This window comes from Crocodylus siamensis, chromosome 5 (assembly GCF_052110815.1).
Source record: "Crocodylus siamensis isolate JL-2025a chromosome 5, ASM5211081v1, whole genome shotgun sequence".
Taxonomy (NCBI): domain Eukaryota; kingdom Metazoa; phylum Chordata; order Crocodylia; family Crocodylidae; genus Crocodylus; species Crocodylus siamensis.
The window spans coordinates 127,710,047-127,733,856 of NC_143399.1; the positions used below are offsets into that span (position 1 = coordinate 127,710,047).

General features: G+C 37.9%; 1 protein-coding gene across 14 annotated transcripts in view; it reads right to left on the reverse strand.

The window, feature by feature from the left end:
* The window catches only part of ARPP21 (cAMP regulated phosphoprotein 21), a 268,867-nt gene that overhangs the window by 81,398 nt on the left and 163,659 nt on the right, over nt 1-23,810 (reverse strand). For 6 of the 14 annotated variants that reach the window (XM_090050296.1, XM_090050299.1, XM_090050297.1 and 3 more), the window contains 5 exons: nt 19,199-19,307; nt 17,306-17,407; nt 10,032-10,069; nt 8,077-8,136; nt 5,219-5,451 (listed from right to left, as the gene is read on the reverse strand). In XM_090050296.1, coding sequence (XP_089906422.1) covers nt 5,219-5,451; nt 8,077-8,136; nt 10,032-10,069; nt 17,306-17,407; nt 19,199-19,307 — 542 coding nt within the window. The remainder of the gene's footprint in view (nt 1-5,218; nt 5,452-8,076; nt 8,137-10,031; nt 10,070-17,305; nt 17,408-19,198; nt 19,308-23,810) is intronic. The other 8 variants (XM_090050301.1, XM_090050302.1, XM_090050300.1 and 5 more) reach the window with 8 other exon arrangements.

Sequence of the window (23,810 nt, forward strand, 5' to 3'; positions counted from 1 at the left end):
AGCTTGTGAGTAGAATCAGGTAGCTTTTAATTTACTGCTCCTCCACCTACTTTCCCAAGATTGCCATTGGGAATATTTACCCGATCAACTTGACTGGAAGAAAACATAAACAAGCAGAAATCTGGTTCCAAAACCAGGGCATAAAATGATAATTTACAGGATCCTTTAACAAAACGGTTAGAGTTTTTAAAGGCTTGTAGTTAAGATTACAATTTCCCTTCAGGACCACTAAGGAATGCCAAACCCCCTGGATTAGATTTCAATTTTTATTATATTTATATATATTTCATATAACTCAACTGAATGTAATGATTACTATAGGTTTGTATCATCAGTCAGAATACGGCCAATTGTTTGTAGAGAGAGGGAAAAAAGAATTTGAACTGGGGCTTATGAAGCGGTGCTGTAATACAAAAACTGTACTGTAAAGAACTAGACTAAAGATGAAATAAAGTATATTGTTTACATTTTCAAATTGACAATACTTATGTTTAGAATGCACACTTTGTTTCCTTACCTAAATTAATAAAAAATATTATAAATAGTAAATGAAAATAATACTGTTAACTAGGAAAAACAGTTTGTCCTCATAAGGATAGATCGGGGTTGAAAAGGAGCATACTTGACAGATACATTCATATGCAGAGCCATCTTTCCTCATTAAATACGTATGAATAGTCAAACTGGAAAAAAAATCTATTACAGCACAAAAGTCTAAAGTAACTGGGGATATGGATGATGTCATAAATTGCAGGAATGTGCTCTGAGTAATTTTTTTAATTATTACGTCTCCTTCCCTGATCAAATATTGATTTATTGCTTTAATAATGCACCTGTCTATATCCATTATGCTTCAAGATATCCGTGCAACAGGTAACATATTTGTGAGGTATCAATGTGCTTTTAAATTAAAATAGGTATATTTATATTTTTAGCAAACACCACAAGCAAAAATATAATAAAAAATAAAATAGAATGGTACAATGAATTTAAAGCAGCTCATTTTGTTCCCAGGGCATGGAATCATCACTTCTTTGATAATTTCTTAATTTCTTGCAATAAACCAGGCCAAGTAAGGTGAACAACACATTCTATGTTCTGCTTGAATCCAGCTGTGAGACCATATACTCATCACTTCACTGTGCCTCACTGTCTTTCTTTCTAAAACTGGAATAATGATACTGACATCCTATGTACAGTTCTTTAGATTTACTCATAAAGACTTCTGTATGCTATCAATTATCATTATCACTATCATCCTAATAGAAGGATGGAAACAGAATGTTTGGAGATATAGGGAAGAAACACAGAGATTTGCTACTACTGAACTCTTAGGATAGGGACAGACATTACACAGAAACTGGTTTAAGTGATCAGAAATGGGTTTAAACCGGTAACAGAACAAATGTTCATTGCACGTAAACCAGTTTGAAAATGGCTGAAACTGGTTTGAGATAAACCTGGTTGAATATAATATCCGACTTAACTGACTTGGCTCAAACCAGTTTAAGCAATATCTGTCCCAGACTCCTTGCTGCTTTAAGATAAACCAGACACCCCCAGCATCCCAGTATGCTCTCTGGGCTGGGCAGGGCACTCTGCTCCACAGCAAGGCTCTCCCCTCCCCTCTGCTCCCTGGCTGCAGCTCCAGAGACTCCCCTCACCACTCCCTGCTAAGCAGGAACTCCCCCTTCCCCTTTGCCTTGCTGAGGAGGTGTCTGGTATTAGCTAGCAGACCAGTGCTGGCTATGGTTTGTGCCGAGTCAACAGGCAGAATCAACAAGCAGCTGGTAATGTCCCTCTGTTGTTTTCTTAATTGGGTAATAAACTCTGTTATCAATTCCCTGCTGGCTTAATCAAAGCCAGGCCACACCCCACTCAGCTCCAGGCTGTGCAAGGAAGGGAGGGCTGCTCCAGCACCCCCAGTTTATAACCTGAGGCACATGCCTGCACTTCTGGGATGCTTGCCTGTTTACAAAACTGATTTAGCCATCCAGGTTAGACTAACCTGCAAAGACTGAATCAATTCAGGCTCAGGCATTTTTCAATGCCTGTCCCTAGCCTTACATACTTCTTCAAGGCATCTATGAACATACATAGAACATTATGAGCCTTAGACACCGTGAATATCTGTTTTTTCCCCAGTAAAGATATTTCATAGATAATAAATGCATGCTGTCTAGATGACAACCAGCTACTCTGAATTTTGTTTACTAGCTACTGATCTTGATCTGGTACTTTCATTTAATCCATTATGCACTGTGTGACTGACTGCTGATCCCAACCTGTGTTGTGTCTCTTGTACGTAAATGAAAATATGGTGACATTTGTGTCTGACCTCCATAAAACACATATCAAAGACTTGGATGTTTAGTGAACAACACCAGTAACTTGAACTTTAGTACTTGTTGCATTTTTTAAACTTCTGTGTAAACTACACCTAAGGTGTAAAAGTTTTACCAGCATCTACTATAATGCAGAAAACATTTGCTAGTCAGTATGGAAGGAGTGTATGGAATGAGGAACAGCCACATGAACAAAAAGAGTGTATTCTGGGGAGAAGAAAGCAAAATATGAGGGCATGGTCCCCCCTCCCCCCTTTTTTTTAAAGAATGGTCAATCTTGGCTGAGTTATTACCATAACACATCATTTTAGTGATAACATCAGACTCTTTTCTTCTTATGAGTCTTATTTCCCCTGAATTCCTCAGGCTGACTGACAGCTTCACTTTATGTCCTGGTTTTGAAAGTGTGAGTTTGTTTTGACATCCAGTCTTGCTCTTTTTTTTCACCTCTTTTATTTAGCTTCTTTCTCCTTTCCTGTGCCTTGACAAGCTTTCAAATTGGAACACTTAGATAAAAAAATTAAAAAGCTCTAAAGCACTTACAATATCTAATCACTCTACAAAGAACGTGGTATTTTAATATTACTGAAGCGTTTTAAATGTATTAGAAGAGCTTTCATTTGGAAGTGATTTGGGATTTGGTGAATATATAGTCCAGATACATTTACAGTTATTAGAGCTCTTCAGAGATTTTTTTTTTATTATTTTGTAAGTGCATCATTTGATATGCTTGATTTTAGTGCTATGAAGGCTATTTAAAACTATTAAATCTTTTGCAATTAACATGTGTCCGAACACTCCAAACTGGATTCCCATGACTTTGTTCAAGCACTTTGTCTCTCTCTATTTAGTGCAGCAGGGAATTGCAATCAATTCAGAACCAGACTTCAAATTATACCAAGCTGCTGCTGTGCTTCATCAAATTATTGGGTTAGATTGTAGGACTGTACAAAGATCCATTTGAATTAGTGGAGCTTAGACACATTCCATCAGCTGAGAATATGGCCCTCATTTTATTGTGTGCACCCGTTGAAAATAAGAAGCATATCTTAAAAGACGCTTGGGTAAGTTTTAGCTATATTGTTTTTATAAGTTCAAGCACATCTGTTATGTAAATAAATATAACCACAAAGGGCCATAATAGAAGTTACTTGGTCCTTAATCAGTGCAATTTTACCTGGGCAAGGAAAGTAAAACTTAAAAGGAATCTGAGGGATTTACTTATAAAATGCAGTATGTTCTTTTGTCACAGGTCCCAAGGGGCTCCATGCTAACTTTGAGAAGAGCAAATTTTAAAAGAGTACGATTCAATTGAGTCATTTTTTTTTAAAGTTGGCAAGTATGGCAAGGTAACAGAAAACCCTCACTGAACTTAGATTCAAGGATCTTGGAATACAGACTGCTTCACACGAAGGACAGATCTACATCATGCTTTTGGGTCGGAGAAAAAAAGGGAAGCAAAGAATCCAGTATGACCTCAGGAGCATAAGGCTTGATAAATTGGGCTTAAATTGACTAATGTCTCCAATGCACTTTGAAGTTGACAGTCACTAAGTGCTAAATATTGATTACTACTGGGATTGTACTATATTTACGTAATGATCCAAACTGATGGAGTTGTCTGATGGCCCTGATCATTTATTACACACATTTCTGTAAAAATAAAAAATAACTTAATGGCATAGTTGGGAATTACTCAGAACCATACCATGACTCACCCTAATATTAATGTATCCAGGAACGATAATGCGAACAACAAGGGATTTCTTTTTCTTTTTAAAATCATATTAGTTCTAAAAAAAATCATGTAGGAACTAAGAGACTTCAAGCCCCTTCAGAAGTCAGAATTGTATTACTTTACATTATGTTGTCCTGTGGTACCTCAATTTCAAGCAGGTAGTCTGGCTGGAGACTATCTACAGGTGCTGAGAAGGCAAATGGCCTCGAAAATCTGAAGACTGGAGAAAAATATGGTGTTCATATTTTAGACTGGACCAACTTTTACTGTGCTTTATTTTTGTACAATAAAGAAAAAAAGACTGAAAAAGGCAGTATTCATTACCTGATGGAACTATCATTTTTTAGTCCATTGTAATTTCGTATAGCACACAAGCTGAACTGGTTGTTCCATGAAAAACAGTGAAATGAATTTACTTTGCATAGATATCTAAGCCCTTGGGGGGAAGAATGCATCATGCGGTTATCAACTTTTTTAGACTCTTGGCACCCCTTGGAAAATGCCAGCCCCCAGCTTTCTCTTATTTTTTTGACTATAGAAAAGTAGCAGAGAAAATTTGCTGCTGAAAAGAACTCAGCAAGATCACAGCACGTCAAATGTTTCTGACATCCTGAATTCCTGTTTGAAATCTGCAGGTTTATCTTGTGAATCACATGTAAGGCCGTGATTACACTTGTACCAGTAGGGTACATGTGATCAGAAACCAGTCTATAACTGCAACAGAACCGAAGTTTGGCACACCTAGACTGGTTTAAAAATGACAGAACTAATAAGTTCTGTGCCCTGTTCTCCCCTCCTCACAACCAAATGGTGAATGTGTGTTTTGTTCACTACCAATCTAAACTACGTCGCTTACAGAAAACCATGGAACTTAGATCAATTTCGCCTTGGTTTTTGAATGTCTGTACCTAGCTTAGGTGTTTGCATGCCTAAAATATTAATATTCCTGTGGCACCGTGGTTGAGAGTCACTGATCTAGACACAGTTACAGAATTATATAGACAGGTACGTAAATAAAGCATGAACAGTAAATACATAACAGACTTGTAGTTCACGATACAGTGTGGCTGCAAAGAAACAATCACACACTTCTTATAGCTGAAAGAAAGTACTCCGAATCCAATACAGTACTAGCTACCTGTTTTAGACAGTTTGCCGGTACTCCTGTTACTTGATGAACTATCTCCTCTTGTCAGAACAGTTATACCACCAAAACTTGCTGTCTTTGTTATGGCTGGCTTCAAATTGCGATTTGAGCTGTCTGAGTCTGTGCTGCTCCATGGCCTCTGGTGGTCTGTCCATTTCAATTCATTCTCTGTGCTGCTTTGCCGACTGCCAGATGCCTTCCCCGTGCTATCTCTGTTACCCCTAGAGAACCATCAAACAAACAAAGATATATACAAACAAAAAAAAATGTCTGGCTAAAATCTGCTCTTGGGCAAAGCTGGGTAACACTGGTGTAAACTGACTGAAGTGAATGGAGTTATTCTGAATTTGCATGAGTCTAAATAAGAACGAAAGTGGCTCTATAATTATATGTAGTCAGTGTGCAAATATAATACAACACTTTTGATGGATCTAGCATTTGCCACATAGTACTTAACATATGTATGCAAAAGGGAACTAACAGCACTTCAGCAGTTATGTATATGTCCATATTACTGTAAAGCTACTAATACCCACTTGGTTTGATCTGAATGTGTCATATCCCGCTACAAGCCCCTTCCTGGGTTTAATTTCTATTATGTCATCCAATTTAAACTTTCTGTCTCTAATGTCAGAGCCCCATATAAACTCCACCTTTCACTTGTTATCCTCCTTTGTTGTTTGTTCCATATTGTTCCTACTCCACTAATGTTCCTCCCACTCTTGTCCATCCCTTTGTCCACTCCTCACAATCACCAATAGGCTTTCCTCCATACAGCCTACTCTAGATAAAACTTCCCAGCATTACTGCTACCTTGTCTGCATTTCTGATCCTCTTAAAGACATGTTTGCCTTGTGTTGCCTGTGGTGAATCATTGTAAATTGTTCCCTAACTGTTCAGCCTTAAATTGTAAGTATCTTGGTGTAAGGATTTCCTATTCCGAACTAGCTGCAAAGCACCCAGCACTTTGCAGGTTATAGCATTAAGTGCACTAAGAGCTGCAAGCAGAAGTCGGAGAGCAGAAATTGGCTTATTATGAATAGCTTACAAACTGCTGCCAAATGAAAAACAAAATGTCTGTAAAGCTGTGTAAAAATCATGTTTTTCAAAGCAAAGCTGCCAACACTTGCATTTTTGAAGGTTTCAGGCCAGATTTTTATTTTTTAATGTAGCATTTGCCATTTCACAGCATTTTCCATAAATGAAAAGCACAGGATGGTGAAATCAGCTTCTGCTTTTCATTTAGAGAACATGCAGGTTGTGTCACTGTGGAGGTGAAGAAGCTGAATATCAAAGATCCAGATATCAGCTTGGCACATCCCTTGGCTGTGATCAGTCTTACATGGATGTTACCAGTAGTATTTACCTGTTAACCTTGGGAGACCCAAACAGTGGGAATGCATAGAAAAAAGAGCACAGATGCAATAAAGTAAAAAAGAGAAAAAGCTTAAAAGGAAAATAGTCTTTACAATTTAAGTAGAAAGAAAAAAGAATATGTCGGGCATTATTTACAGGTTCTTTTATATTACTCTGCTGTAAAGATCAATCTCTCTCTTCATTTTATGGTTTTATTAGCTTGGAGAAAGAAAAATAGAGTATTCTGATTATCCAAAATTGTTTCAGAGACTGATGTTATTTTTCACAAGCCTCTGAGGAATCAAAGGTTTTAGATATCCCATCAGCCTCCCACCCACAACCTAAAAACTCTAGACAGCCACTATGACCTGCCCTTTGGGAATTTGAGTGTGATGTATCCTCTTGTTTGTATCCCTAGCTTACTTTTTCTTTGGGACCTGTTAGCTGGACATACACATGAGGCAGGTCTACATTTTGTTACTGTCCCATCATTTAGTACTTGTTTTAGGAAGCTACTGTATGGCACAGTTCTTTTTAGCAGCTACATCGCTGTAGCAAAGTGCAATAGTAAGGTTGCTCATTGCTACGGCTGCACAGGCTCCTCAAACCCTACACCCTCAACCCTCCAACTGCCAATCTGTATATTATATATTATTTTGGGGTAGATCTCTCTCTTTCTCTCTCTCACACACACGCACACACATATACACATTAACATATAGTCATGTTTGTAGGGTATCAGTTATGCTTTTAAAAGTGCTTTGTACTTTCTTGTCCTCTGCCTGTGACAAGCCGTAGGGGCTTACTTTTTATAATGTTCAGTATGGACACCTCTAACTGAATAAAACTGGAGCTGTAGGTACTCATGACCTCTGAAAATCAGACTCCTCCTAAGCGTCTCAAATTAAATTCTGTAGCAAGCTGGTAGGTTTTTCTATTGATCTAGGGTCTCTGAAAATCTGGGTCACTGTGGGATGCGAAGCCTGTTAACCTGATGACTCCTCAACGTGATGGAGCGGTTTTCTGGGCACGGGGACTAGGATCAGGACTAAAAAGGTCACCAAGGAGAAAGCTTTATGAATAGTACAACTTTTGGGAAAATGCTTTATGCTGTGCTCTTTTTATTTCATCTGCCAGTAAAATAACCACAGAAAACTGTTTGACTTTGGGCACTACCTCATGGTATATGAGCACTCTGTACAAAAGTAGGCTGGACTCAGCACACTCTCAGCATTGCAGCACTCAAAATGGCTGTGGCTTTTGGATCAAGTTTTGGCAGGCACTCTGGATGAAATGAGGACTAGGTTTCCTGACTACAAGTCTTGTGCTCTAATCACAGGAACCCTCATTCCCCTCCATGTACATGTCTCTACACCCACAAGCCTACACCCACTAAAATGCCAATCTTCATCTGGCACAGACGAGGCATAGATAAACTTAAAGTGAAAGTTACTTGTAAACACATATTAAATAAAATAAGCCATACAAACCTAAATAGCTGTCTTTTCTTATGGGTGTCACTGCATATACTATTGTCTTCCAAGAGCCTACTGAAAATGAAAAAAAAAGATTATGGAGACAAAACCAGGAGTTTTTAATGATATATTTAACTTCTTGTCTTCTCCATTAAGTCTCACATTGCTTATTATAAACAACTTCTATTTTCCTATACCCAGATTGAAAGAAAAGGGCCTAAATTCTCCCTTACCATGACTTCAGTGGCCCTACACCAGGGTGATTTTGGCCCAAGATTGTCTTTCTGTAATGCTGATTTGTAGCAGAAAATACCTCTCCATGAGACCTTAACCTCATTTAACACCTCCTATTAATAAGCACTTTACCTCTCAGAAACAGAAAAAAAATCAGTATTTTATTTCCAAAATAAGATGAAGCCAAATATTACTCAATAAGAACATGAAACCTCATGTCAACAAAATATTATTGTCATGATTTTGTAGAAACTCGGTTAATACTAAGAGCCAGCTTTCCAAGCAGGCGGGCCTCTCCCTGTCTTCCACTTCAGTATGCATCCCCATACTTTAAAACCTTGCTGTATGTACTTGAAAAATATGAATGCACATGCATGTATCAGAGTTTCCCAAATTCATCTACACGTGTGTACAATTTAATGCATGTACACAAGAGAAGACTTAGGCATGAAGGTCAGTCTAGTTTGTACAGGTTCTTATGTTGGGTTTATCACTGTTGCATGTTTTCCGGCAGTACATTAAACAATGTAAAAACTATTGCTCTTTGCTGTTTGTTCTTTCACCCTCCCCTCCAGGGCAGAAGTGTGTATAGTAGAGTGTCTTGTCTTGTTTGTTGGCTGGTTTCTTTATTCTTGTGTTAGCTTTTTATAGATGTATATGTTGTATAGGGTGGTTTTGGATAGGGATGTTCCTGCCTCAGCCAGGAAGTTAGATGAGATGAACTATGGAGTTCTCTTCCAGCCCTGCTTCCCTATGATCCTATGTATTTATGTCATGGAAAACAAGGTCAAAGAAATACATCTTGTACCTGGAGGGGAAAGTAAGAAAGTTTATGACGGCTTTTAGTTCCTGGGGGAGTTCATTTCCCAGTCTTAGACTTTCCCCCAAGAAAGTTCTGTCTTTTGCTTTACCCGTATTGTGGGGAATTGCAGTGTGTAGGAAAGTATGCACACAAAATGTATTTGATAGAAATGAGGATGGATATATGTAGTAATACTTTAAGGTATGGTCCTTTCCAACCCTACAATTTTATACGCGGTTGGTTCCCTGACTCCACTTCTGGATATTTACAGATCTAGATCTTTGATTGGATAGAAAGTGATTTCACTTTACTATCCATAACAGCAAACATGTCTGTAGGAAACCATCATACAGTGTTGCAAAATGGGAATCAGCTCAGATGATAACAGCAACAATTATCACTTGGTAATTATTATAATATAGCAATGATAATGGGCCTGATTTTCAGAAATGCTGAGCACCCACAAGTACATGTGAAATCAATGTGGGTGTTCAGTACCCCTGCAAATCAGGTCCAAAGCAAAAACAGAAACATTCCACATTTCTAAAAATATTTTTCATACAATAACTTCTAAGTGCTTTAGGAAATTTGATTAATTACATCCTCACAGCACACCAAAGAGATCTATCTTTGATAAAACATTAAAATGTTGACATATCAGTCCGTTAGCAATCAGTAATTTAATCTACAAACATTCCATTCTGGATAATGACACAAACACCTTATATGTTTTTGTATCTTACTGTAAGCTTTAAGAAGTATGCCTCTAAGTCCTTACACTGTGCTCATCATGGTGCAAATTTCCTTAAAGATCCTCAAAAAAGCTGGATCAAAAATTAACATGAGAGGCTTTTTACAAGGGTAAAATAAACTATGAATATGAAAAATGATGCAGATGAGTAACAGCTAAGTTGTTTAAAAGATTTTTTTTTACCTGTTTTCCACAAAAAGGTTTTCCTGGGAGCAAACTGACTGAAAAATAAAAAAGGCATTGTATCAGACGCTCTAAATATGTTCTATTGTTCCAGTTTTTTGCTTGATTTTAGATTTATATCCCCTGTTCAGGCTCAAAGGGATTTTAATTCATGCATCATTTGCATTTGTAGAAGACAAAAGGGAAAAAAGTCAAGAATAAGGTCACACCAGTAAAATAATTCCATGCATTACAATGTATTACCAGTGAGGCATCTACATTTTGAAACAAACTCAGACTTAGTCTTAGGCTCAGAAGAGGTCAGTTATATATAAACTACTGACATTTTTGAGGAAAGCATCATTTATATGTAGCGGAAGGTTTTACTAGTTTGCCTTACCAGCTAAAACAAGGCGGCACCATAACGCATAGCTGCAGGGGAAGAACAAACGGGAGGAAAGCATGCAAAACTGGTAAAATTCTAAAAGGGGTGGAGATGTTACAATACTTAGAAAATATTACATGATTTCATTTCACAAACAGAGAAGAAACAAAAGTACCCATGCTGAGAAATATTTTTTAAAAACATTTTAAAATGTTTTCTGTTGGAAAATTTAGCCTGCAAAAAAGGTGAGGGGGTAAGAAGAAATAAATTCTATTAACAACTATACTCATTTTTTTAACATTTCTTAATTTTTTTTATGTGGAGAAATAAAGCTGTGCTCAAATTTCTCACAAATAATTCTCTCTACTTCTGACTTTTTTTTCATTTCCTATTTCATGTTCGCTACACAAAGCATATAGCAGTTGTCATTGGAATATATCTCCACAAGGTACTGAAGAAAAGACAGTAATTTTACTGAATTTAAACAAAAGAAAGAGAGGGGGGTGGAAATCAGGCCCATTACTTATATAACAATGGGGACTTGGTTCACAGAATAACTGAATGCCACCATCAAGCACATCAAATTCTAATGCTACAGGAAATGCATTTGGTTAGGATGTACCTGTATTCAACAGGATGAAGTGAGGACCTCCTGAAAGAGCACTAGCTAAAAACAATACATTTATTTTCATTCCTAATGTTTAAAATATAAGGCCAAAATTCTCCACTGGTATAAACTGGTGTAGCTCCATTGAAGTCAATGGTATTGTGCCCATTCCTACCAGCAAAGAATTTAGCCCACATAGCGTAATAATTCTTCACGTAGAAGCTATCATTCTTCAGGTTAGAGTAGTTGTCTGAGTATATTGGGTGTGTGCAAGTCAGTAGCAAATGTATAATTTTGAAGAGCAGATTAGCAGGCACTTGACTAGAATGGCTTAGTTGGAGATGATCTTGCCTTGAGCTACTGAGCTAGATTAGACCTCATGAAGTCCTTTCCAGCCCTACTTCCCTATGATCCTATAAAATTTTTACCAACTGTGCAGCTTCAGTGGTGTGAGTTTCTCATACAGGATCCGATTTAGGATGGCAGGATAACTGAAGGCAGGGAGGAGATTGGTGGAAAGCTCTTTTCTCCTTAAGAGAAAACCTCAAAATACACAAGTGACATCCTGGCCCCACTGAATCAATGTCAAAAGTTCTCACTAAAAAGAGAAGGGCCAGGTTTTCAGGGCAGGCTGACTGTTGAGCAGAATTGCAAACCTTTTCATTAATGATTGCTGTGTTTCTTGATATAAATTACTGCACTCCATCTTCTCCCATTCTAAGTAGTTCATTCCCTAATTTTAATTAGTAAATCTGTCAAAGTTTGCCAGAAAGTATATTTTATTTTCTTGCTAATGAAGATAAAAGCAAGAGGTCTCTTATTCAAATGCTGAACAAAATGGTTTTCTGCCTTGACAGGCAGGCTAGGTCAAAGTTTTCAAAGCCATGTCTACATTGCAATCAAGAGGAATGACTGGGCTGATGTACCTGTGCCAGCTTTATTCTAGCTACCTGGGTAACAATAACAGTGAATGCAGAAGCAAGGAATTTTGTACAGCCTGGGAGCCTTTGCAAATATCCAAGGGCAACTTTCACTGATGCCCAGGCTGCTGCATCTTCATTTCTATTATAAGATAGGCTAACTAGATCCAAGGTAGGGCAGGCATTTCTCCCTGTGAGGCAATCAGTCCTCACACTGAAGTGTAGACATGTGCAACAAGGCCAAAATCTGGCCAGGTTCTGTGTATGACTGTCTCTGTGGGTTTTGTCCTATGGATCAGATCATTTGTGCACCCAGGTGAGATCATGAGCAAAGCTGAGCATGCCAACTGAGGCCATGTTTGAAACAAACCACTGATTTTGAAAACTGCTTTTTGTTTCCAAGGCAGGCATGAGGAGAAATAAGCACCTGGATTCACATGTTATTAAACATTGAGAGATGTCTGTTACCTCTTCAGTATCTTGAAGGGTATCAGTTTAATCTGCATTGCAGCCTTATGGACAGATTCAAAAACAACTCAGTTCATCTTCCATGCTGCAGAAGCTGGCACAAGGCCATTCAATGCCTGGAATATCCATTTTTCAAGACTGATGTACAGAAGACATCTGTACTTCATGGTACAGAAGGCAGATACATTTTCATTATATTATCATTATTAAAAATAAGCTGGCAAAAGAAGCTTTGGGTAGTAAGTTAGCTACTCCAAGGTCAAGATTCACTTTCCTATTTTGTAATATCAGTGCTTCACAATTTGAAGTACTGGGACAGCTTAAAACACAGCTGTCATCAAGACTACTTTTAAATCACTTGGCCCTCAGCTGCAGAGCTAAGGGAATGCAAAACAAATTTAGAAAAGGAAAAAAAATATATACCAAATTATTTATGAATTGCTTCCTAGCTGAGCTATGCTGCAGGTCCTAAGCACACAGCTCTTCCATCGAGGTTCTACATACGGTCAGTTTTCCTTCCTTCTACAACCAATTTACAAGTGCCTTTTCAGCAGTTCAACAGTATTTTTTTTCCATTAGGACATAAGCACCACTGCTGCCTGTGCACTTGTCAGTATTGTCTTCACTAAAAACAATAAATAAATAAGATGTTTTACCATGTGTTAGCTAACACAGGGTAAGTACTAATATTATCCAGTGGCTAGCAGGTAAAAGACAAGGCTCCCCAATACCGCATACTTCAACCAGCCAGAAAATGCAAAAGACATAGACAGATAGCTTAAACTGGGATTTTAACATATGTTAGCTAACAATTGGTAAAAAACCCAAAACAAATATATAAAAAACCCCTCACATTTTTCCTAGCCTGGAGTAGGAAGGAGGATAACCCAGGAGGATAACAGAATCTGGCACCACCTTCCCAGAACCTCTTTTTTATGACTGTTTTAAATCAGAGAGCAAGACTAAACCCCATTGCTACAAGACAGGGACAGATCCTTAGTGTTTCCTGAAATGGAAATGGTATACTGACTGCGGACAAGGCTCATAATGAATCTATCATTTTCCCCAAATATCCAAAAATTATATACAATTTTTTTTTAAAGGCTAAATTCCTTTGTAACCTAGCACATTTTCTTTAGAGATTTTCAAGTAGCATCAGTGCATTTATGTATTACTAACATCAGCATAAGTAAAGAAAAACATTTACATTTTTCAAATGAATATACAATAATGAAGAGAGAATACATTTATGAATAACTAATGATGCTTCTTTGACTCTAGCTCATGAGGTTCTGCATTACATTAACCTCAAAGAATGAAACTTCCCTTAAGTAATTGGACTGTTCTTTTTTCACAATCAATATTTTGCATGCTTAAAAGTCAAATATGTATCATTTACCCATAAAATTAGGATTCTCAATTCTCTACAATTTGTGTTTTTCACTGTAAACAGCATTAATGTACAGGCAAAACACAACAGATGAATTTTAGAATTTAACAACCTGGCCAATCAAATTCAACAAGCTAAAAGCAATTAAGCTATAATTTGGATTCACAGCCTCATGTATTGTGCACTTCTGCTTCAGTGAAGTTTACTGCAGAAGCCACTCATTGCTGTAGAATTGTGCTCTTGGATCTACATTTTCATTTACAAATACTTAGTCCTCATGGTCTGAAAATAACCTTGAAGATGTGAAGTCATGCAGTGTTGTTTTACAGTTGACAGCATGAAAGGTTTGTAAGAGTGTGAGTTATCTCAAGGAGTTGTTGACTCCAAGAACTAATAATGGTAATTAAAATGTCAGCATTAACTATTTCCTTGCTGATCATTTTGTAAGAAACTTTTATATAAACGTGCTTCTCTCACAATCTTAAACTGCTTTCTAAGCATACTTATCTGGCAATTGTCGAAGTCTACTAGTAGGCTGCCTGTATCTCCAGCTTTCCCTAACACTGATGATGCACTTGGGCATTGTCAATATAAAAAAAGAGCAGCTAACTGAAAATGCACAGGAAAGCAAAAAATAAGGTGTCATTAATATCAGAATAAATAGTACAAAAAATATTCTAAAGATGTGAAATTCATTTTCATAATTAAATCGTTTAGAGGCCTCCACTTCAAATGTCAAATCAAGCTACTAACGCTTTTTGGTCAGGTACATTTGAGTGGTGCAAAAAGTGGACACTGCATGCAGATTTTCGGTCCAGCCTATACAATGGGGCTGTACTTGTTCTAGATATTTCAACAGCAAATAATGCATTTGAAACCCATGTGGAAATTTATTCTTGGGTAATTAAATTGATTTTCCTTTCTGAGCTGCTTAAAACAGTTGCTCTTGTGGTGAAACTTTCTCTAAACAGACACAAATATCTAGTGTGATATTATAGCAATCATTTCAGGACATCACGTTCAGCCTTTGGGCCAGACATTAGACGTCTCTTAGATATGAGAAGGCAAGCCTTCTTGTAGATTATAGAGGTGATTCTTTTCTAACATATTTCCTATGGTTCATAATCCAGGTACTGACACAAATGTAAGCTACACTGTGAGAAAGGAACAGACCTAATAAAAATGAATGACAGATGTGTTATTTAGCCTTTCTATGCCCCACTTTCTATATCTGCAATCTGTGGTATGATAAAGCACATGTACCTACCTCACAGATGGGTTGTGAAAACTGAACAGTTTACATTTGTAGAGGGCTTTTAAAAATAAGAGTGCTACATGCTGTAAGTGGTTATATGGTAGGCATTCAAATGTGGTAATTCCTAAAATAAAAAATCAAAATTGCATTACATTGCCCACCACCTCATACAAACATTTATACCATGCCAGAGAGACTCTCTTCTGTGAGGCATGCTCCACTCTGCAAATCAACTAAGAATTGTTTTGTGCTATTATTATTCACATTATCAGAGTAGTTTGCTGAAACGCAGTAGCACGATTTACTGATGGCCTACTAATACCTGCAATAGCAGAGAGAGAAATCAAATGAGGGATATGAGAGAGAGAGGGAGAGATATCTGCATTGCTAATCTTTTAAAAAGGTTCACTCCCAATCCATTTAAACAACTCCTACCATGCGTCACATTTTTACTCAGAATAAAACAGGCCTTGCTATTCTTACCATGCTAACCTAATGGATCACATCAGCCTTCTAATAATGTCAATTAAAATACTCACCACTTGCTTTTCTCTTTAAAACTGAGGTAAAAGTATCTAAATATATAACAAATACAGCAGCCAAATGCTTAGTAACTCAGAATATCACCACACTTTTCAGGATAACTTTGGACCTTTTTTTTTTTTTTTTTTTTTTGCTTCTAGCTGCTCATGTGATATACAAGCTGTATTGTTTTGGCAACAGCTTTTTTGCATGTTTTACCATGTTGCCTTGTTTAATCTGTCCTCAAACCCCTATGATTTTCCTTTTTGAAAATGTGCTCCTTTGTATGAAGTCAGAAACAGAACCTCGCACACAACAGACAATCAAGGATGTAGTAGTGTAAGAAAAGGCTCTGGCAGCTTGTGGACCAATCAAGAGTTCTGCTATATACATATATAGATATCCACTACATTTATGTCAGGCTGCCATAATGAAGGGCTAATGTGAAATGAAGGACCAGCTAACAGATTTTATCTGTCACAGGAACAGAGAAAACTGAGCTAAATGTCTGTGCATTCTTCCCTACTCCCCCCCCAATGCAATTTACACACAGCGATCTACATACTAACAAGCAAAGTTACTTAAGATAAATGAAATCACAAGTGAGACAATACACACCTTACATGGTCTGCTTAGAGAAAAAACAATTGGAAGAAAGGGCTGAGCTTGAAAATAGACACAATCTAAAAGTAACTCTCTGATTTCTGTGGCATGTGAAGAGCTTTTATTTAAAAGGACACTGTCAAATGTAATATCACATGTTTTTCCTCATTTGCTTAGGAGTATAGTTCATACTGGTTCAGGACATGATCCTGTCCTCCCTGATCTGACAAAACTTTCACTGAAGTGCAACGTGAAATAGTGAGAGCTCTTATAACATTCTATCCACGCAACACCCTGCATAGAGTTGATCCACATATGGAGCTTATCCGTCTACCCAGTGGGATATATGGTGTGGTACATGACACTGGAAATGAAGGGATGAGATAGTGGATTCAGAAGGCAAGGCAACTGGCTACAGTTGAGATCCAATTAATTTTTGTTTACCATTTTTAGGGAGAATGAGGTTGAACCCATAAAGGTTTGACATTTAAATAGGTTTACCTAGCAGTTTTGCACTATTCTATTTAACAATCCTTGTCCTTTTTTTGGTTTTACTCCTTCTATTGTCAGTGATGTCATTATTTCTGACAGCAGAAATAAGATTCCTTATTTAACCTACATTTCCTTTATTAATTTGTTGATCATTTCAGCAAAATGTCATGAATAACCAGTGACTTTTGTTTAGTTTTATAGTCTTCCTTCCAGAACTGGGGGGAAGGTGTGTAGGGAGGAATTAGACAGACTCAAGAGAAGTTGCTTGACAGATCTAAGTGAACTGAAGGTTTGAACTAGTTGAAAGTGTCCATTTAAATCACTGCTCTTTTGCAAGCAAGGGTTATAATACCAAATAGATCAGACCACACAAAACACAGACATTTACAGAAATGGAATAAGGCCTTCCAGACCAACATGGCTGCCCTAATCTTCCTTCTACCTTCCTCCTCTGGAGCTATCAGTCATCTTTGCCAGAAGCCAACCTAGGTACCTCTTGGACTCATTTTACACCCTTTGCTTCAATCATCTTTCCCTACCATCTCTAGCTGCACAGTGCAATCTTGCTGCAGTGTTAGGGCCATAGGTGGAGGATACTGTCTGACTACTGAGAAAAATACAGCACTAAAGAGGCAATTAAAACAACTACTCACATCTTGTGCAAATATTCTCTCCCTCACTCTCTGATATTCCTCTTCTCTCTCTTCAATTGATTTACTTCGTCTGTCATCTCTAAATGGATGAATTCTGTTTTGCTGAGCAGAAAAAAAAACCAGGAGGGTTATATAAGTTGATCTGTTAAAAACTGCAGTTAAGTAACTGTCAGCTGAGGATATTAAATGGTCACTTAAATTAATGAAGCATGAAAACAAACGCTTTCATTCCTGAGGTGGTGTGCAAATCAACCAGGCTATGTGGGGTATACCCTAAGTGCCCTCCTAGGCCAACTTAACTGAAATGAGGCTTTGTGCATGACCTTTGCAAATCCACAATCCTGAGTCAAAGCCTCTTCCATCCCACGCCCAACAGCTTTTGCAGGTTGATTCCTCATCTCCCCTACAGATTCTGCATCGGGAGAATGGCACAAAATACCTAGCTACAAGGAAGAGAACTGGGAAACTGAGTGGTAGGAACTGATGACTGAACACTAAGAAACCTGTACGTTTATATTTATGATGAGTACAACAATAAATTCCACTTTCCAGAATATTCTGCACAAGAGTTAATCCTTTCAGTACAAAGCCTAGCCCTTAACATAACTTAATGGGAAAAGTAGCTATTTTAAGCTTTTAAATGATCTATAGCTTGGAAAACAACAGTACATGAACAGTACATGAACATATGGGGGGAAAAAGACACTCAGCATGAAACACCTTGTTTACAATTAGCTTTTAACTACAATGCTACACCTTCTCCCTCACTGTGTTTTGTGAATAAGATCACGCTGCTTGCCTTTCATCCATTCCCACATCTATTACTCACTAAAGCTTTTTTTTCCCCAAGGCCAATTGAGGTGCAGCATAGCTGGGAAAGCTGCCACATACAGTTGAAGGAAAAAGAAACAAGAAAAATAGTCCCTTATTAAAACCATGAAGCAGAGGCACTCAGTGGCTCTGAGTGATTCACTGGAAGCTACCGCCATAATGATAACCTGGAATGAGAAAGCAGATGCTGCTGTCTTACCTGGAGGAACTTTTTCATAAAAACAGTTCCAGTGTCAGATCCCATTTTGATTTTTTTTTTTAAATGACTAAATGTATTTCAGGTATATGTTTAACATTGGATTTAGAAGATCTTATGAGCACAACACTTGCTGGTAGCAGGTTTTTAAAAACACTTGGTAACAGTAGAATGAAGAACACACACAGCTGCCTGACATTTCCTACACGTCACGTATCCAACTTGTTTGGGATAATGTCGTGTTATGTGACAAGCAACACACAGAAGGGAAGTTCTGCCACAGTACATGCATAACAAGCACATAAGTTACACCGACAATAAAACATGGTGGGGGCAAGAGAAGGGAGGGAACTTAAAGATGAAACCGATTTGTTTTTGGTCAAAACTTATTTTAGGATGGTTTAAAAATCAACCTGGCCTCACCATAACATGTTTGTTTGGGGCTTTTTTTCTCCTTTATGGCTACATCAGTTTATCATCGGTCCATACTGATATCCAACTCTGTATGTGTACAATTGAAGGACAAAGCTGTAGGGAGTGGAACAACTGCCATAGTTACACAGACATTTAGAAATGCGACTGACAAAGCCTTCCAACGGCTTGGAGCCTTTGACATTCCAACCCCCTTTCGACATGCAGCAAGTCCTGCGCCAAGCAAACCACCCATGCAAACCCACACACTGCCACTGCTAAAGCAACCACAGTAGGGCTTGAGGCGGTCCACTGTATGCCAAAGAGGGGGCAGAGGGAGAGGTATGGCAAAAGGATAAAGGAAGGGGAAGCAACAACAAAAGAACAACAATAACATCAGTCAGCCCACCTTCAAAACAGAACAAATTTCAGCAACTCTCGAACCGAGAACCAACCTGATTGTCTTCTTTATCAATACTAGAGTTATCTCGCTTCAAGATAAATCGCTTCTGGGATTCTTCACCTTTTTCATCTTTTAAATGTTCAGAAAACCTTTGCTCTGGTCTGCCAGCAAAGTAAAACATAGCAATAAAAAAATCTTTTTTTTTTGTTTTGCTTATTAAATTTTCAGCGCTTTTTGCAGGGGTATTTAGTGCAAAATTAGCTTACATTTGTTGATCTTGTGAGACTGACTATATCTGACTGATACTGTTCTATGGCTGCTACCTGTTATTGCTATAAATATCTTTTGTTGTTGGTATGTAGTAAGGAACATGAATTCACTGTCACTGAGATGGATATTCAGGCTCTCATCACTGTGACTGAAGGACAAGAAAACAAGTTAACATACATTATGTTAATTTGCTCCTTCAGTTGTTGCTACACTGCCATTTAATAGAGCTTATCCACATTTATAAACAAGGAAAAGCGATAGAAACCTTTTTATAGAACTTCTCACTCCTAATAAATCAAATTGGTAACTGGGGGGGACTGATGGTATTTTGTTTAAACAAATAATTATCTAGTGGCTGATAGGCAAGGGAAATATTTCAGAATAGTCACACCGTATTGATCACCCAATTGATTTAAAACCCATCCAGACATTTTAGAAAAACAGTCAAATACTACTGGCTAACAGCTTAACGTTTCTAGGTTTAGTGGCTGGTAGGAACTAGTCTGTGTTCTTCTTTGACCTTGCAGAAAAAGGAAATGCTAAGAGGTGTCTCATGTCATCAAGCAAGCAACTGTCGGCATTTGGGGCATAATGTAACATTTATATCTTTATAACATGCTGCAACTTGTGTCTGCTCCTTGCACCCTGCTTTTATGTTGCCTTCTCAGGCTTCATTCAGCAGCAAACTAGTACAAAAAAAAAGTAAAACAGCAATGCATTTTGTCACGTAACAAGAACTTGCTAATTGATTGCATTTTAAATGTAGGAATACAAATCTTGAACCACAGCTAAATAAAGGATCCCATCTACCACATAGTGCACCTGAGTTACTTCCGACAGTATCTATAGGATCTATATGAGTTTGTCAAGAGAAGACTTAAAAATAGTACAACAATGCATTCAAACTGTGCACAAAACTCCTGCTGATATTAATACAAGTAGCATCAGCACACTGAAAACAGAGGCTAAACATCTTTCCAAAGTTTTGAAAATCAGGTCTATACAGCTTTTAAAATAATACAAAATAAATACTGACAAAATTTAAATTCACATTGAAACATTACAATCCAGCTGAGCAAATCAGTTACCAATTTGCTTTTACAGTTTGAATTAGTAGTTAACTGATTGATTGTGCATTTCATGGAAAAATATAGGGCATATCCAAATTATATAACTGCAGTCTGTTTCACTTAATTGCTAGATATATGGGAAAAACTTGTAATGAACTATGGATGAATGCAAAAGCCAAAATTAGCAAATTTTCTGCCCTCCCCCCTGCCCCGCCCCTCCCCACTTCCATGGAGGATTTCAATGTCTTTTATTTTGTGCAAAAAATTGGTAAAGTGCATACTGGTACAGACACCAATAACTTGGTTTCCACAGACTGTGAACGTAAAATAATGCTGGGTACTTTAGTAGGACCTGTGGGTGGTTAGCCACATCTGAATGTTAGGCCCATAAATGCAAAACATTGGAGACTAGCTTTATTCCCTGCTGTTGGTCTTTTCTGAAGATCCCTAGAAAGCCCAATGGTCCATGCTCATTTGTATGGTTTTCTAATGTAATGGATCATAAAATGCAGTTGTTGCTTGTAAATGGAAAGACAATGAAATAATGACATTACACAGTTTATTCTGCCTCCATTGTCATTAATAGGTCTTATAAACTTAAATTGTCAAGGGAAGAAAAGACTTTATAATTCTTTATAATTAAAGTGAGTAAGTGAAGATCAGAGGTTAAATAAAACCATGAAAACACTTTCCATGAGAGGCCATAATTAAAGGACAAACAAATGACTACTACATTTAGGGCATGTCTACACGTGCCCCTGACTGTACAGTCGGTACTGTGGAGTCCCAGCAGCACATGGGTCATTTTCAACCCTACCGCACAGTAGCAGCGGCATCATGGTGAGTGTCCCATGTAGACACACACTCAGAGTAGGTCAGTGTTGGACTGATAAACTGTTTAGATGTGGGAGATGTAGTTCATGTCATATACTTGGATATTAAAAAGGCCTTCAATATGGTCTCCTGTGATGCTCTTATAAAAAAAATGGGGGATTGTGGGCTGGCAGAGTCCACGGTGGGTTGGAAACTGGTTAAGGGGTTGAACCCAGAAAGCCTTGGTGGAAAGGTCTGTATCATCATTGTGGAAGGTGACCAGTAGTGTCCTGCAGTTTGGTTCTTGGCCCTGTGCTGCTCAATATCTTTATCAATGATTTAGATGAGCACGTAGAAAGCACGCTGGCCAAGTTTCTGGACAATACTAAGTTTTGAGGAAAAGCAGTCATGCTAGGGGATAGGGTGTGGATCCAAGCAGACCTGGACAAGCTGTAAAGGTGGGCAAAGTGGAACTGGATACAGTTCAATACATGCAGGGTGCTTCATTTGGGGAAAGGTAACCAGATAGGTTAGAAGGAGATGTCCTGGCCAGCACAATAGCTGAAAGGGACCTCGAGGTTATAGTTGGTTGCCGGATGAACATGAGCTGCTAGTGTGACATGTAATCAAGAGCTAATAGCATACAGGGATGTATTAGCCAATGCCACTTCCTCTCTACTCCACACTGGTGAGACCCCAGCTGGAATAGTGTGTCCAGTTCTGGGCACTGCACTTCAAAAAAGATGTGGAGAATCTTGAAAGGATCCAGAGAAGGGCCACAAGAAGGATTAAGGGCCTGGACGACAAACCTTGTGAGGAAAGACTAAGGGATCTGAGACTGTTCAGCCTGGGGAAGAGAAGACTGAGGGGGGCACTTGGTGGCTGTCTACAAGTACGTAAGGGTTGATTATTAGGAGCTGGGAGAAAAACTGTTTGCTAGGGTGCCCCAGGGGAGAGCAAGGAGCAATGGCCATAAACTGTTAGAGGATGGTTTCAGGTTGGATGTAAGGAAAAACTTCTTTACAGTAAGGGTGACCAGAATCTTGAACAGACATCTCAAGGGAGTGGTACAGTCCCCAACCTTGGCAGTTCTCAAAAGGAGACTGGACAGACACACTGCTGGGACCATTTCAGTATTCCTTCCCAGAGTAGAGGGATTGGACTCAGTGATCTTTCGAGGTCCCTTCCAGCCCTTAATTTCTATGACTTGTCAAAAGAGTAGAAGGTCAGTGTGGAAATTCTATTTCTAAATTTATATTTTGACTCGTTTGTTTTGGGGTCATTTTACAACAGAGAGAAAAAAATGCCTAATTGTACAAATCAAGAAAACAGACGTTTAAAATCCATTTGATGGATATCCTTTATAAATTAAGCCATATTCAAATATGTACATATGTAGTACAGATCTGAGTTTTTGGGTCATAATCATGAAAAACGATTTTTGTTTGCAGAGATCCATGTGGAACCTTATTATTGACTTCAGTGGACCTTCATGACCTGCTATATGATGCTGCCATATAGTTTCTTCTTGCAGTATCATGGTCTTAGATACCAACTATCTAAGTAGTTTTACCAGACTAAAACTATATTGTTAACAAATGAAAGCCACAGCAGGAGTTCCCAATGGAAAGGCTGAGGCAAACCCTTATTTTTCAAATTATAATTTATGTGCCATAATGACATAAATAAATAAAGCACTGGCAATTATTTTAAAATGGTTACCAGTAAAACTGCAGTTGTCAATTATATAGGTAATGGACTGTATCTCTCTAATTCAAAATAATCTGTGAGCCTTGATCGATGATGAACTTCAAATAAATGTTCAGACTAAGAACAAACAAATAAAAAATCCATTATTTCAAATAGGTGCTGGATTTTAGAAAAAAAATTGAAACAAATTGGCACCTGTCCATTCTGTGTTTTTAACATGGAAGATGTATATAAAACATACATAGTGTAATGCTATGAACTGATGTCACTTTTACATACCATTTACCACCCAAGCAGCCCTCAGGCCTGGCCCTTCTAAACTCTGACAGAAGCCAATGGAAGTCCTCTGTGTAAAGCATGTAGGATAAGTCCCATAGGAATCATATATTATGATTCTTTTGATAAGATTTGATTCCCTGATTGATTCTTTTGATTAGATATATTTACTCAGTGGTATCAGATGCACTGCTTTAAGAATCTGTGGATACATTAAATGCTTATGAACAGGAGGGACAGTTAACATTAGTCTGTATCATAGTGTGGGCAGCCATGCTGTTCATACACTATCCATTCATGGCAGTAGGGACTTATAACACTTTTAATCACGAATATTTCTGAGGCACTGGTGTAAAATGTACTAAGCTCTGAGATGGTTGTGAACACCCTATGAATAAATTTACCATGCTCATTTTTCAGTTTTGGAATAAGTTAAGGTTTTAATTAACTTTAAAGCCTGGCTTTGATCTATAAACTTGCAACTTTGCACCTGCAGTCACTTGCATTTGTGACCATACTTAGCCA